Below are 17716 nucleotides of genomic sequence, written 5' to 3'. Positions count from 1 at the left end.
AGCTACTAATTCTGTTGTGCAAATGTTGATAGTATGTGAGAAACCAAGCACCAAAGCGACTGAGAAAAAGTATGCTAGATAGATTGATGGTAATAACCACTGATTTATTGAGGATACATGTGCTGTAGTTTACTGTGTACCTGTCCAAGAGTTTACCTGCACAGACTGTGGCCCACACTGCCGCCCGGTGGTGAGGGCGCGTACTGCGTGATGACGCTCACACACTGCGCTAGTTACGTACAGCGCCGTCGCTGGTAATGCGGCTCTCCGTGGCTACGTAAACACGTGCACTCCGCTGCTTCCAGGTTACTGTTTTTTCATCCCACCGTCATCCTCGCGCTCCAGCATCACTCCCTGACAACAGCAGCGATGGCGGAGCCCGTAGCAGCGGATGCGGCAGCAGCAGCAGCGGCGGCAGCAGCATCCCCCAGCCCGGGCCTCTCCCCGGCGGCCAGCCCGGGCTCGGAGCCTCCATCCATGGCTCTCTCCCCCACGGCGGACGGCTCCCAGCGGCTGCTGTTCTCCCACGACCTGGTCTCTGGGCGGTATCGCGGCTCAGTCCGGTATGGCCTCGTCCGGATGATCCACGGCGAGGAGGATTTTAACTCAGACTCGGACCTCGACGATGGCGGAGGGAGGCGAGGCGGCGGCGGCGGAGGAGGAGGAGGAGGAGGCGGTGGAGGCGGAGGACGAGCCCCGGGCGGTTCAGACACCGAGAGCGCTGTGGACACCCCGAGTCGGCCTCTCGGTAGGGGATTTGTCCGCGTCCAGTGGTACCCAGAGGGAGGGAAGCAGGACATCAGGGAGACAAAGGTACCACACCACGGCTAATGTGTGAAGTGTTTACACTGAGCCCGACATGAGGGCTGCTCTGCTCTCACTACCTGTTGTCTCTGTGTGTTTTTTTGTTTTGTTTTTTGAGGACATAAGTCCACGTTGCTGTCCTCTCGGGGATCAGATTCACCTAATCCGTCTGCCTTTAAACGCACAGCCCAGTTTGCTAACTGGCTAGCATTGAAGCACACATGCTAACTAGCGGTGTAGCTCAGCGCCTCATGTCACTCAGCTGGTGCTGCCGGGCTAATCAGCCTCTTTCCACCTGACTGCGTGCAGCCAGCCGCCCTCCATCACGGCACCAGCCCCCTGTCTGTCTGTCTCTCTGTCTGTCTGCCTGCACCGGGGATGGACCCAAAGGCGTTGGCAGGTGCAGGTCCGCGGTAGCAAACCCCTTTACCTTTATCTTTGAATCTGTCAGCTGGGTGTGACTTGGCCTGACACCAAGTATTGTCAAAGACTTACATATGACAGATTAACCTCTGTTTATTTACACAATATCCCACATGCACCCACACCTATTTCAAACCAGTCTCACCTGTCATCATTGGTGACGGTGCTGGACACAAGGTGGAGAGAGGGCTCACCTCACCTCACCTGGTCACTGATGTCTGCAAATGTTTCACAGAAACTGCGTTGAAACACATTTCAACACATTTTTCTAGTGTAAGAACAAACATTTTCTTGTTCAGGTGGAGATTGACTGATGCTGTTTCATATTATATTTGCACATTTAGCTGCCATTTGAAGGTTGATGCTCAAAGTTAGTTGAGTAGCTGCCCCAATCTCATTATTTTACAATTTCCAAGGATGATTATTATTGTCACTATTGATTAATCATCTGCTCTTTAAAGTGTCATAAAACTACAAAGACGTAAAGTGGAACTTGCAGCCTATCTCTGTCTTGTCAATTGTCAATTGATTCAGACTAACAAAAGCAGCAAGTATTTACAGAGTCATGTGGATACAGCAGCTACAGGCCATAGCTGTTTTTTCTGTGTGGTATGGAGAGTGTTAGTTGAGTCAAGATTTCATGGTATTGTTTGGTAAAAGAGACCATTGTCACACACCCTGTTCCATGTAGAGACACAGTTGGCTGTCGATTGTTGTTTGTCAGTGTTAAATTGAGCTTGGTTTTTCTTTCTACAGCCAAATGACAAATGTGTCTGTGATAGGCGAAGAAATGAGAAACCTGCTGACATGCAAATTCTCCAGCACTTGTCTAGATTTCTCCTGGGCTCTGTGGAACAGGGTCACAGAGTTTAGAGCAGGACCGCTCAGGAACAAGCTCATTTCAGAGACACAGGATGGGACCAGAAGAAGCCAGTTTTAGGGACATGCGCTGCTTTGCTTTGTCCTGTTGACTCAATGAGAAAAGTTCTGGCCAGAGCATCATTCAACCCTTTTGTCACAACAAAGACTTTTTTTTGACAATGACACCAATGTTTACATCCAGTACCATGTGGGCTGGTAATGCTGTGTCATTACTGGTTTGTGTCCCTAAAGGATCTAGTATGTGCTAGTGGTCAAACATGTGCCGTTCACTCTGCGTTGTTTAAGTAGTTATGTTATGGTGTCGGTGTGTGTGCACACACAACAATGTGATTTGTTGTTTGCCTATATGCATATGGCACACGTCCTGTCTCCACAGCCTTTGTCTTCGTTATGTACTATATCCTGAGAGCACAGTGAAGATTTTGATCAATAATTCATCATTACTTCCTGCAGTATGCAAAGTTGCGTATCTTCCACGTGATATTTTCACAAAATTATGAGTTTTATTTATTATGCAGGCGGCATCTTGGCTAAAATGTTTTTTTCTCAGGAGTGATAAGTGGAGAGAAATGGGGATGCTTCAAATCTGCCTCCCATGTTAGAGTTTCTCTGGAGGTAAATAAAACCAGTTTCTCAAAAGGATTTTCACAGAAAAAGCTCAGTTTGTTGAAGGCGTTTATCTGCAGTGATTAGGTCATTATAAATGATAAACGGTGATTAGTCTCATTCTTCATAGTTTCTCTTTGCGTTGTTGTATTGCATTTGCTTATTTTGTCGTCTTTGTATTCTTGCAACAGGGAGTTGGCATCGGACTGGGACATAGGAGACCATATGACCATAAATAAACACAAAACTTGAACCTGTGTATTTCATAACAACCAGGAATGTGCACCAGTTTTATTATTAGAAACAGAAGTGGACTAAACAGAGTAGCCAACCCACTGAAGATGCACGATGCTACACTGATCACTTCCACACACACACTTCTCACATTACGTTTGGCTGAGTTGATTCAAAAGCTGTGTGGCCAAATGGGGCTGATAGTGAAGTTTATCTGCATCTTGCAGACTCCATAAAAAACATTTACATCGGCACACAGCTACAGGACACACCCCTTTGGAGATGTACTGCGTAAGGAACAGCAACACAAAAGACAGTGAAAAATCATTCAAGTCACAAAATATTGTTGGTTATATAGAAAAAGTAATTAAAAATGTTGCCAAACAAGTTCTCAAGTAGAAACAATTGTGTCTTAAAAAAAATGAAATGATGGGTTGGCAAAATGAGAGAAACATTATTCCCTAATTTCCAGTAAACATGTAGCTCACCACTTATTTTGAGAACCTTTTAGTAGTAGTAATAATTGTTTTTTTTGTTTTGTTTTCGTATCACCCACTGTTATTGCAAAGTCAGTGGAGAGATGTGGATGACACAGATGCTCAGTTCAGTCTTGTTGGTGCCAAGTTAGTAACATTTGTGTTTGGTTGGATGATATGATGATATTTATAGGTGCATATTGCTTTAATATTTAATATCTGGGTATAACACCCTTTTAGGCAGTCCTTGTTTTGAACGAGCATGAGAGCTTTATGGCTTTATAGGATTTTTGTTCTTATCAGTTGAAGGAGTCACATAATATGGATTAGCCAAAAACATACTCCTGTCTGTCTGTGTTGTTTATCCATAAACGGTTTAATTGATTTCTACAAAAATATTACAGTATACATCTATCAGATGATGTAAAGCTTGATGTATTTTTTTATAGATATCACTCACTTAAGCATCTGTGTAAGTTCAGTGTAATGTAGTTTTTTATTTATTATTATTATTTTTTTTTTTAAAACTCCATAAACATATCCTGACACAAGGTAAATGGCAGCTGTACTGTTGGTCCTGAACATTTAGAGCTGTCAAACAATTGCACATACAGGCGCTTACAAACACACCATGTTGGTGCACCTGCACCATGGTGTTAAAACAACGTCTGCTCTGCACATCGGCTGTTTATAGTAAATTAGCTGCTTCTGCAATCAGATTAACCACTTTTGATCGAGTCTATTGTCGCTGTCTATCGCCTATCTGCTATCGACTCTCTGACTAGTTTGTATTAGGAACCTCCAAAAAGGGCTGGTTGGTTGGCTGAAGTTACACCAGCTGACAACTGCTCTTGAACATATCACATTTTTTCACCCTTGGAAATCTTGATAAGAGGCAGAGATGGGACTTAGATCTGAGTCCCAGTGCAGGTATTGCAGCTCAGTTGTTGTTGTCAGCTGCACAGCTTGCACTTTAGCACATGATTTGATAGTGAGTCAGTCAGGAACATGGCTGGCTTGGAAGCAGTTGCCTGGAGGGCCTGAATGAAACAGTGGCCACGTACAATATCTACAGTCTGGTAAACTTAGATTATACTGTATCTATATTTATATCTGATATTGGATGGTGCAGCCACTGTTTGTTCGTTTTTTTTTTATTGATACCAAATAACTGTCACCTTAAGTGATGCTGTTGTGTTGCAGAAGGACACAGATGCTCAGTGAATCTGAACCCTCTGTGTTTTTAATCAGACAGTAATAGATGCATAATCCTGTAAGGACAGAGAGAAGGACACTGCCTCTGTGGTGCGATTGATTGTGGAACAAGATGATAAATTTCCTCGCTGACCTTAACCACTCACAGCAGGTGCAGATTACCACAAGGGCTAATGCTGATCTCCACTCCATCCTGACCCCAATTTCCACCTTACTATAAAATAAGTATTCAATAGTTAAAGCATGAATTACATAACTGTAATGTATTATATCTGACTGATTTTATTCAGGGGGTTACAGCTAGTACGTTTCAGGGATCGTGCAGGGAAATGCAGCATAACACGAGTACACCAACATGACATGTCTCTGCTGAAGGTTTTGATCAACTGTTCTTTAACATGCAGCACGTGTAGCACGGGGTTTTTCAGGATTCCTGTGCATTGCAAGGCTTTTGTTGCCATGGCACCCAATTAGATTTTTCTCCCCCTCAATTTGTGGTTTTAGGTGGTTTTCTTTTTTTTTGGAAGTAGGTGATTTTTCTAACAATACTGGTAGGATTCTACATTATCTGCGATTTAAAGAAAAGCTCACAATTATACAAATCATAAATTGAACGCACTGTGTCGTTGGTTGGTCTGGGCCTGCTTCAGTCTCCAGTCGGCACCACCAAACAGACAGAGAGAGAGAGAGAGAGAGAGAGAGAGAGAAAGAGCCCTGTTGCTGCAGCACAACCTTGAAATTTCCGAGCACAGAAGTGCACTGCAGCAGGTAGCTCGCAGTGGGACGTAGCAGTGCAGTGCGTGGCCGTCGGCCGACATGTCCGGCTTTGGATAAACACTCAACGACTCTTCAACATCTTGCCCTGACCTAGTGTTTGGTGTGATGATGGCGTGATCAATTCTGGTCTGCTGAGCTGTTAAGGTGGCTGTTGGGGCCGAGGGGCCGAGGTCAGCTGAAAAGCTCTGGGAGCAGCAGCCCTGGGACTGTTGGGGTGGAGCAGGTGGGAGTGGGAGGGGGAGGAGGCTGGTGTGGTAATAATGATGACAGGGAGGGTGCAGCAGGGCGGACGAACTGTCCTACAGAGGGAAAGAGGGTGATGGTGGAAAAGCAGTGAGGAAGAGGGGGCAAACAACTGGGGGCAAAGTGGATAGAGAAGATGGGGAAATCAAGGACTGAATACCAATGACAACCTGGATGTCAAAATCCTAAGGAGAAAGTAAATGAAATGGAATAACAATGTTGACTGTAAAGGAGGTAATGAGACAGGCAGACAGTTTGGTACCAGATGGCTGTTATGATAATGTGTAGACTTTCAGTCCTTGAAATGGTAAGGTCCTGCCTTCTGCTCTCTAATCCACTTCATATTCCCAGCCCCTTGTGGCGTGCTGTCAGAGGATGAAATCATATAGTGTTGCTGCTCGGCCCTCAGGTTTGCACTTTCCCAAGAACTGCCACCATCACACTGATTTGATTTACATTTAATAATTTCTCTCGGAGGCCTGCAGATACTTGACCTCACTGTTGATTTTAGAAAAAATAAAAAAAGAATATACTGTAATAAGACTAGGTAGTATATGGCTGAGGCTCATCACAGGCTATTTGCATTCAGCCTGGTTCCACCTGGATTCACATCTTATCAGTTTCCATCTGTCCTACTCTCTGTGCTCACAAATACAGATTCAGTGGTTTAATACAACTGAATTTCCAATAAAGGGATTTTCATTTTAGTATGAAATATATAGGTCTTTTAGTCTGGGGCTGTTGACAAAACACCTGCCCTATCTACAGGACCGTGCCAAGCAGCATGTGATGGCGTGGCTGGCAGGCAGCCGGGGTAGAGGTAAAAGTGATGTAATTTTAAAGTGGGCGCCATCACTCTCCACCTACAAAAAACAAGCCATAAAGGAAATGGCACCAGGGAGGGAGAACAACCAAACCACCAAAACGTGAAATCATAAATTATGAGAGTGGCACAAGGTGAAGTGAACCAACAGAATTGTCACAAAGAGGGGAATTTTTGTACCAGGGCGTAAATACTTTGATTTCTGCTGTAAAGTTGGTCATCGTAACAGTGGATCCGGCCTCGAGTGGCCATTTCAGCAGTTTTTGGTACTTCCACGTTGGCATCATTTCTCAGCCTCAGAGTTTACTGCTTGGTTAAATAAAGCCCATTGATGCTTTATGAAGTGAGCAGGAGACTCCTGGGGTTTTACTACTTTCATCATTGCTTTTTATTGTGCTGATAGCCTTTGTTTTGGTTTTAGAGACACTGTCAGTCAGGTTTTAAAAGCAACTACGGTGAGAGAAGCTTTCTGTACAGAGGATACGGTGCAGTACAGCCGCAGGTTGCAGAGCATTTATATGCACTGTTTGACCCCACCCTCTGTCCTGTAACCTTAGCATGATGTCATACATTCACAATCAATCTCCTCTCCCTGCTTGGTTTTATTTGCACTGGAATTGAAGCCAAACAGCTGTACAGTAGATGTATTGCTTCTGTAAAAGTGGAACCAGTCTTTCTACACTGTGCATCGTTTGTAAAGGCAGTCAGTCATTTTTTCTGACTCTCAAGGATCCCTTTTGATCATTGTTGTGGAAATCTCAAGAAGGATAAAGACTCTGAGGCCCTGCGAGTCTTTGTGATTTTTATTAAACATACCATTTACAAAATGGGCTCGGCACTTTATTCACAGATCAATAGTCCCCACAAAGTGAGAGCCCCGAAATGAGAACAATCCAGTCTCTTGTACGATGGAAAACAAGTAAGCAGGACTCAGTGTCTGGCTCTGGCTGACAGTCGGTGATTTCAGGCTGCACAGACTTGTGGTTGTAAATTCTCAGGAGAAGAAACAAGATACGCAGGACAGGAATGCAGATAAAGAACTGCTCCTCCACAGAAGTCAAGGAACAATTTATCAGTTATCAGGTTAAAACATAGACATGATGGTTTAATTTAGTTAAAGCTGTAACAATTACTAAATTAAGAAACTTTAAACTTCAAATAAGTGGTAGTTGGAGGCAGCAATGCAGGTGCGTGATGCAGGGCGACTCCCATCTGACGGCCCGGTCCTGCCCTCTGCACACGTCACACCTTCACCGACCTACAGGATAGAAACACCACTGAGAGCCGACTGCTGAATAACAGTCAAGTCACTTCACTGCACACATTTTCTGTCAGCATCCTCTGCTCGCATGCATCTTCAGATTGTGATCGCAGAAATGGTTTTCATTCCTGTCCAGTCCTTGGCTCCTCCAAAAGCATTTTAGCTGCAAGATTACTAAGCACTTGGAAGGAGATCATCTTACTGCTAAAATGCTTTCAAGACACAAAGCTGTAAAATTAAATTCTTTATAGCATTACTGAACACAGTTGGAGGCAAAGAGGTGTTTTTTTTTTTTTTTTAAGAATAATATTTCAAGTACTAAACTGAACTCCAATCATATATTGTCAGGCTGATTATGTTATAAATGAGTGTTTTGTGTGTGGAAGTGTCTGTCAGCGGTGGCTCCAGTTCCCCACTGAGCTGACTCAGTGATCACATGAGTGATTTCTGTTTATTTAGTCTAGACGTGCTAATTACCTCTACACCATGTATTCTGTCAGATTCAATCTGCACACCTTTTTTTTTTTTTTTTTTACTTACATAATGACACTGATCTTGTGTGTGCTTGTGTTAACCTGCTACAAATGGCGTCAGTGGAACTGGTAAGTTCATGACCTTTTGAGGCTGATGTAGTGTCGCTGCACACACTGCTCCAGATTTGCAGGACTTACACCCTTGGATGAGCGCGTGGTTGTTGATATGCATCATCCTTCAGCCTGTTTGCTCAGGTGTTGTCTGCAGGTGCTCAAGGTACTGTAGGCTGGCAGACGTTGGTGTAATCCGGGACAACGGGTCGTTGCCAAGGCCCGCCCAACAGCGCTTTGGTGCGTCTGGGCCTTAGTTATGGTTTTGAACAGGTGCCAAGCAGGAACATGCGAGCACACACACAAAAGCACACAAACAACCATAAGCCCTTCACCTGCACTGTGCATCAGGTTTGGTCAGCAGCCACATGCTTCGGCTAAAAGTAAGAGTTGATGTTGTTTAGTCATGATGATCAGAAATGGCCGACATCTTTGCATTTCTAATGCATTTACTTCATCAAAATGAGTGACTGTATGACAGAGATTTCCCACTCGGGGAGCTACAAGCGACTGAAACCTCTATTTTAGTTACTGGTCTGCAGTTCCTCTTCTCCTGTAGTAAGTCTCTGGATGGTACACAACATTCATTCAAATGAAGAAGAAAGCACTGTTATTTTCCTGTACTGTAAATGATAACAGAAAGTTTGGCACTGAGCCGACTAGATCGAACTGTGTGAGAAAGATGGCTACCGTAGTAGTAGAAAAAACAAACTAAAAAACTGATTGTTTCAGTCCACGTGTTATTGATGAACCACTCATTAGTCATTATTATAAGCAGTTCAGAATGTGCTGGTTGTTTCAGCCTTGCAGTTGATGTGTGAAATGAAACAGAAACACATTGTTTACATGTCGATTTGCTCACATCTGCTCCTCTATCATACAGCGATCACTGTGCTGTGCTAAATCTGAGCGTGACTCTGTTGCACCCATGTCGTCATATTTCTCGTCTCATACCTCAGTGCCCTCTCAGGCGGTTGAGATTGTGTGTCTGTCATCAGACAATGAGCCAGTGTGACAGAGGATGTCACCCTGTGAAGAGGTGATGAGTCTGCTCAGCAGGTGAAGGAAGAGGCGAAATGACAAAAGGAGAGGAGATGAAATACATTTATTTAACCTCTTAGCCTCCCCTCATGGGGCTCAATGCTTTTAGGAGCGAAACTAAATTGTTGAACCAAAGTGTGAAATGCGACAAGTTGTGAACTGGGCTCTCTGTGCACTTGTCACCTCATTGATCCTCTTTGTCCCGTTATCCACTTTCTGTTCTTGGCAATCCGATCCAATTTTCATCTGTTCCTCCACCTCCTCTATCACCTCCCTCCCTATTCATTTAATCTCCACTTTCTTCTCCCACCATGTAAAGTCTTTATCTTTTAATGGTAGGGTTGGAGATCCTGAAAAACGGTTCTAGCAGGCCACATTTTGAAAATACATAAGTTAAAAGTCCAAGCCCCCTTTCCTCAGACTTCTCTCTGAAGCCACACCTCCAGAGCCCAGGAAAAAAAAAAAATGTAATTAATAGGTTGCAAATCGGAGTGTGAAGAGTGTGAATTTTGTAAAAAAAAAATGCTCCAGAATAGGATCTACAACCCTACCAGTGTTTCCACTAGGACTTTTTTAAGGAGTGGCGGGCTGGCGGCACCTGACCCCCCCCCTCTCCATCTACCACTTGTAATTATACCACTTGGACGATGATGTCAGCAGCTTGTATTTCCTGTAAATCTAATACGACAGGGCCACACATGACGGATGGTCCTCCTCTCCTCCTCCTCCTCAGCCCTCGTCAGTTCCCTCCACCTCGTGAGCTCTTCCCTTAACCCCCGTCTCCTCTCGTATCGCTCCTCCTCCCCCATGCTCCAACTCCCCTCCCCCCTGCTTCCCTGTTCCCTCATCTTCCTCCCCCGCCAGCTCCACCTTTTTCCTCCCTCCCACCCTCCCTCTATCACTGCTGTGTTCACCTCAAACCATCTCTTATTTCTCTCTCTACTAACCCATATGAACTCCTCCTCCTCATAACTGGATGGACGTCCAGCTCCTGCCCTGAGATAATGGATCCCATATGATCCGCTATCACTCTGTGTATGAAGTCACTTGCTTAGCTGCTGGAGCCTGCACCCATCCCACCAGCCATCTTTCCTCCCATCTCTTCTCTCTCTCTCCCTCCCTCATCCTCTCATCCTCCCTCTTTCCTCTGCAGTGCTGGCCCTGCCCAGTGGGGAGACTGTCTGCTCTCTCTCTCTCTACCCCTCCTAACTTCCCCTCCTTACTCTGTCTCCCTATCTGCTGTGCTTGCTGCGTTCTTTTTAATTTTTTTCTATTTCTGGCACTTGCTTTTGCTCCCTTTCCCCCTTCTCTCTCTCTCTCTCTCTCCCTTTCCCTCTCTCTCCTGGGATCTGCCTCGATCTCCCACTTTTTTTTGGGCTGCCTGCTGTCTCCTCTGTGCCTTGTGCGCTGCTCATCTTCATTTTCTCCCCGTCACATGTTGTCTACCTCTCCCTTTACCCTCCTCCCCTCTGCACTCTCTCTCCTCAGTTTTTCGATTCTATTTCTTCATCCTCATGATTGACTCTCTTGAGTATCCCTCATCCCATCCCTTCGTCTCCTGCTCTTTTTCTCCATCTTATATTCTCAGCCTCTTTGTGACCACATCTTTTCCTCTCTGATTTCACATTCTGCTTGTTTATGCTCTTTCCCCACCTCCTAATGTACGGCTGTGTGTCTTGCAGCCCTTAGTGCCTTCCTCCCCTTCCTGTGTCTTTTCTCGGTTGCTCCTGTTTTGTTTCATCCCTCAAACTACTCAGTAAGGAGACTGTTCCATAATAGATACTGTGTGCTATTAGTTCTCCTCCTCATTCCCATGTGGTCTCAGTTGGTAGGAGGCCTTGAGCCTGCTCTCTTTTTAATAGAGCTGTGCACCCTTCCTGTGCGTCCCAATCAATAGCCCTCAGCCAGACAGCGCTGTCCTGCAGCCGTGAGACGAAGGTATGAGGGTGTGAGGACTGATTGATTGATGTTTCAGTTGTTTATAGCTACATCAACCCAGGCCTGATTTGGATTTTATGTTTAGCTCCTCACCTTTAGGGAAATGCTCTTATATCTCATTTTGCTTAAATTTTGTAAGAAAGGATTTCGGGCATATGTTTTTCTATATTTAGTATTTATCCTAAAGATCGTCATCTTTGCTTAGTCATTGTCCAGGATGATGACCTCACGTCCATTTTGTTTAGGAAGTGCAGCAGTTGTCCAAACCAGTAGGAGAGCGGTAGGTGTGTGCAAACTAACACATACAAACCTGACAGGTTTGTAAATGAGTATTGACTTTGTTGTTGCTTGTGGAGCCATATGTGTTTAGGGCACAGCGAGCACATAGATGGACTTCAGAGGAATGAATTATTGTGTGCAGTGGTCTAGAAAAAAGCTTTTATATTTTCTAAAATATCTCCATCACTTTCCTTGTACTAACCACAAAGCAGTATCCTTTCTTCACTGCTATGGTAGGTATTTGTTCCCCATGTTGTTTCAAAAGAAGGATATTAGCAATAGCAACTAGTATTTCCTGTGTTAGTGATCAGCCCCCCACTGTCCTCTCCAGGAACCTCAGAATTTGATTCAGATTGAAATCTATGTGAAATAGACAGGGGGCCATTAACAGCTGGAAGCGGATGGCTCTTGCTGCTCCACACAAAAATTAAAGGGGAACAAAATCTGGTGTGAATGTAATTTTGAAAGCCCCATAAAAAAGCTAATTGGGGATATTTCCCAGAAAAAAATAGATTGTTCCTGAACAATCAACAGGACTCAACAGAGCCTCTCTTAAAAGGCCTTGCTTACACTTCTTGGAAGAAAATAACAAAAAAAATTCCCCAAATCCCTGGTTGTGGAGCAGAACCACGACTTGCTGGAGGATGAAAGATGAGATGCAGGGTGTAGCGCTGCATGATGATGACTGCACCGTTGTTACAACTGATCGATATTTAACAGTATCTGTGGGTGGAATATCACTTATAAATGTACATAAAGGGAGGTGTGTGAGGAGAGAAACACATGTGCACCTGTTAATACTGAATCCATTTGACTCTCTCTTGTGTTTTTTGAATTGGGTCGCTTGTTCGAAATGAGACACATGATGAGGATGAGAAAGCCTGGCGTAGTGAACCAACTGTCAGAGTGGAGAACAGGCGTGGCCCCGAGCTGCAGTCCTCTGCAGTGTCTCGTTCTCTCCCTCTTCCTCCTCCTCGTGCAGCACCTGAATAATGACGTGTATTAATTAGGCCAGGAAGTCGAAGCAAATACTGTCCCCCATTGATTCGTGTAATTATGCCAACCCTGTCTCCCTCTTCAGCCTGGATGGAGAGGCAGTGGAGGTTGCTTTCTGTCTCCACACTAGTGCTGCCACTAACGACTGCTATTCTAGCCAATAATCTATTGACTGAATCTGAATGACCCACTGGCATGGTAATTAAGCCCAAATTCTGACCTACTGTAAGCATTTTCTCACACTTCACTGCTAATGAACACTTGCATAGGAGATAATACTTCATATGTTTGTAGCTGATCATGATCTCACTGTGCAGCATAAAGAATAATCATAAAATCATACAAGTTAAAGAGAACTTCTAGTGAAGGGATTTGAATTTCTCCCAAGAGAGACACTATAGGTCAACAGTGACAACTGTACACGGATAAATCAATGTATGGGAGAGGATTGGTCGACTTAAAATATTAACATTGACTATTTTTCACTAGCATTTATGGCAATTATGTGTAGCAGCTACAGCAAAGACACATGCACACAGATGTATATCCATTAATGCAAAGGTCTCTTCTCTTTGTTGTCTGACTGTGCCCACCACCGCCTTAATGCCTCCTGTCTCATCTTGTTCATGAGCCGCAGCAACAGTCTGCTGCTTTGTTGTAACCCAGCTGCCTAGATATCGGTTCAGTTTGCAGTGTGCATTAGCATTTATGCAGTATGTGTGACTGAGGATGCATGGCAAATGAGGATTTAAGTCTTGTTTTAATGAGGGCTCTGCTCTGTAGAATATCCCTGTGTCTGAAACTGAAGGTGTCGGTAAAGAGATACATAAATCTCTGCAGCTACGCAGTCTGAGCATGTGCTGTTTGGGAGAGACTGTGTGCTTTAGAAGATTTTTGGTTTCAAGGTGTTTTATAGAGACACACATTCAGGTGCATGAGGAACTTGGAGAAGCCTGAAATGTCCTGCGGGACAATGGGCATCTGCTTCTTTTGTAGATTGTACAAAGTGATGACTTCACCTCTCTCCCATGATATCACAGTTTAAATTACCTATTGGATTTTATTCTGTGGGCCTTTTCAAACATGTTTTTCTCATGTCCCTGTGCATAGCAACACATAGGCAGAGCTCAGCTGCTACTCCGCTGGTGCTCCTGGTCGGCTCTTTTAACTGAGAGCACTCCAAGTGGTGTCTACAGCAGGTATTGAACCTGAATTAGAGATGACTACCTCACACAAACTGGCGTAAAATAACTTGAACTTTACCTTTTGAGGTCACTCACTGACTGATCCCCGAGAAATTCCTCCATCTGTACCATGAAGAAACTCTACTAGGTGGTGTAATTCTAGTTTTTTTTCTACCTCATATCCCTATCATTTCTGAGATGAATATTCCCCCTCGGCTGCTTGTTGTCTCTTCCCGGAGAGGAATCACTCCTGCTGCAGGGACATGCTGCCCTGACAGAATTTAAAAAACACATATCTAGATGATACAGTTACAAGATATGCATCATTAAATTTGAATCAAAAATTGTACATAATGAGTGTAAGGGTTATATCACTGCCAACCACAACCAGCCATTACATAATAGCTGAAGCAGAGCAGATTCACATATTGGTCATAATCTATACCGAGAGTAAAGGTTCTGTTGTGGTTGTCGGTGTATGTGCTGCGCAGCAGTGTGTCTAAGGTGGTGTTATGATCTGTCTGCTCTTTCCTAATCCCAGGGAAAAGACATTGTAAAGGTAGCGTTTTTGAACTGGTGAGGAAATCTACCGTTACACTAGTGCCCTGCAGCATGAGGCACTGAAAGAATATTAATGAGATGAGCTACGTGTGTGTGTGAATTAATTTCAAAATGTTTTGTACTTCTCAGCTTCTCTTAGCAAAAAGGTTTAGATGCAGAGAAATAGACAGGAGTGTGTTTGTGTGTATGTGAGTGAGACTCTAACCCAGCAGTAGAGACACGAGGAGCAGACAGACTGCTGTTTAATAGATTACAAGGCAACATGACGACCCATCGATTGTACAGTGTACACACATTCATACACACACACACACACACACACACACACACACACACACACACACACACACACACACACACACACACACACACACACACACACACACACACACACTCACACACACACTCTCACACACACTCAATGGCTCTTCCTCTCCCAGAATTCAGTGGAGTAGGGTTACAGTGAGACACAGCAAAAAGCACTGCCAAGGACCCAGGAGTGTATACACTGTATGTGTGTACTGTATGAGTCTGACTGAAAAAATAAAACACTAATTCATTGGGGATGGTTGGTCCAGTTGGGATGAAGCAGTTTTTGGTGGTTAAGGTTAAAACCCTCCGTCCCCACAGATCCAGTTTGTTTTTAAGGGTTTAGAATTAGTTTTAGGTCAGACGGAAGAGAGGGTTGGAGAATTAGATGTGAAAAGCACTCTCTTGCTTTCTGCTGGCCTGTTGATTTTACAGTGTTTCTGCCTGTAGGACTTTCAGTAGGTATAAGACCAAGCACAACATAAACACAATATATGCAAGGAGGAATAATCAGAAAAACTAAAATATCATCTGACTAATGGTTGTCATACTTGTCAGACTGTAAGGCAAAGCAAGGCAAGTTTATTTGTATAGCCCATTTTTACCAACAGTTTGTCTCAAAGGGCTTTACATAGCATCATTACAACATCCTCTTCCCTTGGACCGTCACATCAACTGAGGAAAAACTCCCAAGAAAACTGGAGAAAGCTCAACGTGAGCAACAGAGGAAGGATCCCTCACCCAGTGGAATACAGTAGATGATGTATACAGACTAGAAAACAGTTTACAAAATGGGATATGGGAAAACATGGAACGATTTAGTCTTTCTATATAACAAGAAAATAGGATGCTACAGTGATGGATAGTGACAAGATCGTCCTGCTGGCTAGCTGATGAACATGCTAACTTCACTGACAAGAGGAAAGAAGAGATAGAAATGGAAGTAAAACGTTTCTTACCCCTGTCAGAGGTTTAATGTTGACATTGCAAGATTTCTTTCAACTTCTAAGTTCCAGCTGTTAATGCTGATATTGACTGTAACGATGAACCATTTTACATTCCTGTTCAATGAGTGATCTGCTATCAGTGTTTTGGTCAATAAACCCACTGGTATGGTTATGTTTATCTTGTGATTAGCAGTGTTGATACCAAGGACTGAATCCTGGAGACACTATAAGGTAAAAAGAGCAGCAGCTTCTTGTCCTGAGTGGTAAATGGATGATAACTGCTTCATGAAACTTTGGGCAGGATTTTGGAGAGGGGAAACCTCACAACAGAAATATACATCACTACATTTTGTCTGTTGAGACCTGAAGGGCTTGGACGCGTTGTCCAATTTGGTTCCTGGCTCGGTGCTGAAGAAGAAATGCTGTGTTGTGAAATTCAGTTGTAATTTCAAGTACGATAAGTAGAGTAAATGTGTTGCTGGTGGAATTTAATATACTGATTGTTTTCTTAAGAGATAGGCCTAATGCAAATACGCACGATCACTGTGCTCAGTGTGCTGGTTTATACTCTTGATGGATTTGGATGAACACAGGAGGATAGTAGTATTATTATATAACATCATTTTTGACCTGGGGAACGGAGAATATAAATCTCATAACGTGTCTTGAGAAAAGTCCATCCCCATATTAAGATTGTGAGATGGAGCTGAAAGTTTTTGAAGATGCTCGGATACAGACCTGAGACCAGCAGAAGTAATGTTAAAGATATTTTGTCACACAGTCTTTGCTAGTCTCACAGATGCCCTATTTTGACCCACATCCAGCCCCATATCCTCTTCGTTATTTTCAATGAGAACACAAGGCTCCAGGTTCTGGCAGAAAAACACAGATTTGTCAGGATTTTGCCAGAGCGGTGCGCAGTGCGATGCATCCAGGTAGACGCAGCTGTGGCCAATCGAATACATGCAAGTGCACAATCCTGCAGGATGATGATGTTGTATTCTGCTTTTTTACCTCCTGGTTGTTGTAAAATCCGGTCGTATTATAAAGTGCTGTGCACTGTTTCGTGTCTGATAAGCCCTCAAACTCACATGTGTCACTATAACTGGATTTCCTGGATTATATTTCATTGTCTCAGTGGCAAACAACAAGAACCCAATAATGTAGCCTCGTGCAAATTTTTCCTCTCTCCCCTTTTTTATTTTTTTGAAAACTGAGGCCTGTTTTAAGGTGTGGATGCTTGCTAACAGTGTGACACAGCAAAACCTAGCTTGTTGTCAGGAACAAGGTTTCCCTCCGGGAGTTTGGCTCATGCCAAGTTTAGCCCAACAGCTGCTGTTTTGTGCCCTCTGTCTCTCTCTGGGCGTGTAGCTCTTGATCAATACAGGTTTTGGTTTCATCTGTACATTAATCTGTCTGTTGTGTTGTTGTAAACCATATTGTTTCACCAGATTCTATTTTTATGCCCGTGTTGATTAAATAATTGATGGTGATAATGTGTGCACCGACACCTTCAGCGTTGATCAGGCTGCTGGATTCTCACACAAGAGGCTCACGCTGGCCAGCTCAGCAAAATGTGTCTTTCTGTTTAGACGACAAAACCGTTTTATCTGCTCTCAGGGGGCGTTGGGGCTCTGCTGACTGCGCATGTTGCAGTCGTCATGGCTGTGAGCTGGGACACAAAGAGGGTGTGACAAATCATATCAGTTATATTGTCATGGTCCAAGTGTGAATGGTCCATCACGTGGTCACCGATGTGCATTTTGTGTATGTGTATCATGATCCAGTTTCAGTGGGTGTTGGTGTAAGGTGTCTTAAAGGTGAGGGCATCCAGCTGTGTCAGCCTCCATTTTCTCTAACTCCTCTTTTTTCCTCCTCCTTTTACAGCTGAAACTTGAAGATCGTTCCATTGTCATCAGAGACATTGTGCGACGAAACAACTCAAATGTAAGTGAAATCCCCAGCCTCTATCTTTTTTGTTGCGTCTCTCTCTCTCTCTCTCTCTCTCTCTCTGGCTCTCTATCCCTCTCTTGCTTTTCACTTCACCTCTTTCATTTTGTCTTGTTACTTCCAGCTCTTTTTCAATCAGCTCTCCCATTGTCAGTCATGTCACTGTTCACCGCTCCGTGCTAC

At 43.9% G+C, this 17716-nt stretch overlaps 1 protein-coding gene across 1 annotated transcript in view; it reads left to right on the top strand.

Annotated features, from left to right (window-relative positions):
- Positions 1 to 292: 292 nt before the first annotated feature.
- Positions 293 to 17716, top strand: part of ube2o (ubiquitin-conjugating enzyme E2O) — a 33560-nt gene continuing 16136 nt past the window's right edge. The window contains exons 1-2 of the mRNA XM_084001405.1: positions 293 to 813; positions 17471 to 17530. Of these exons, the coding sequence (XP_083857531.1) occupies positions 370 to 813; positions 17471 to 17530 (504 nt within the window). The 5' untranslated portion in view covers positions 293 to 369. The remainder of the gene's footprint in view (positions 814 to 17470; positions 17531 to 17716) is intronic.

Source organism: Trachurus trachurus, assembly GCF_905171665.1.
Source record: "Trachurus trachurus genome assembly, chromosome: 1".
Classification (NCBI taxonomy): Eukaryota; Metazoa; Chordata; class Actinopteri; order Carangiformes; family Carangidae; genus Trachurus; species Trachurus trachurus.
The sequence above is the reverse complement of the archived record's forward strand: the minus strand, read 5'-3'. Positions and strand labels throughout refer to the sequence as shown.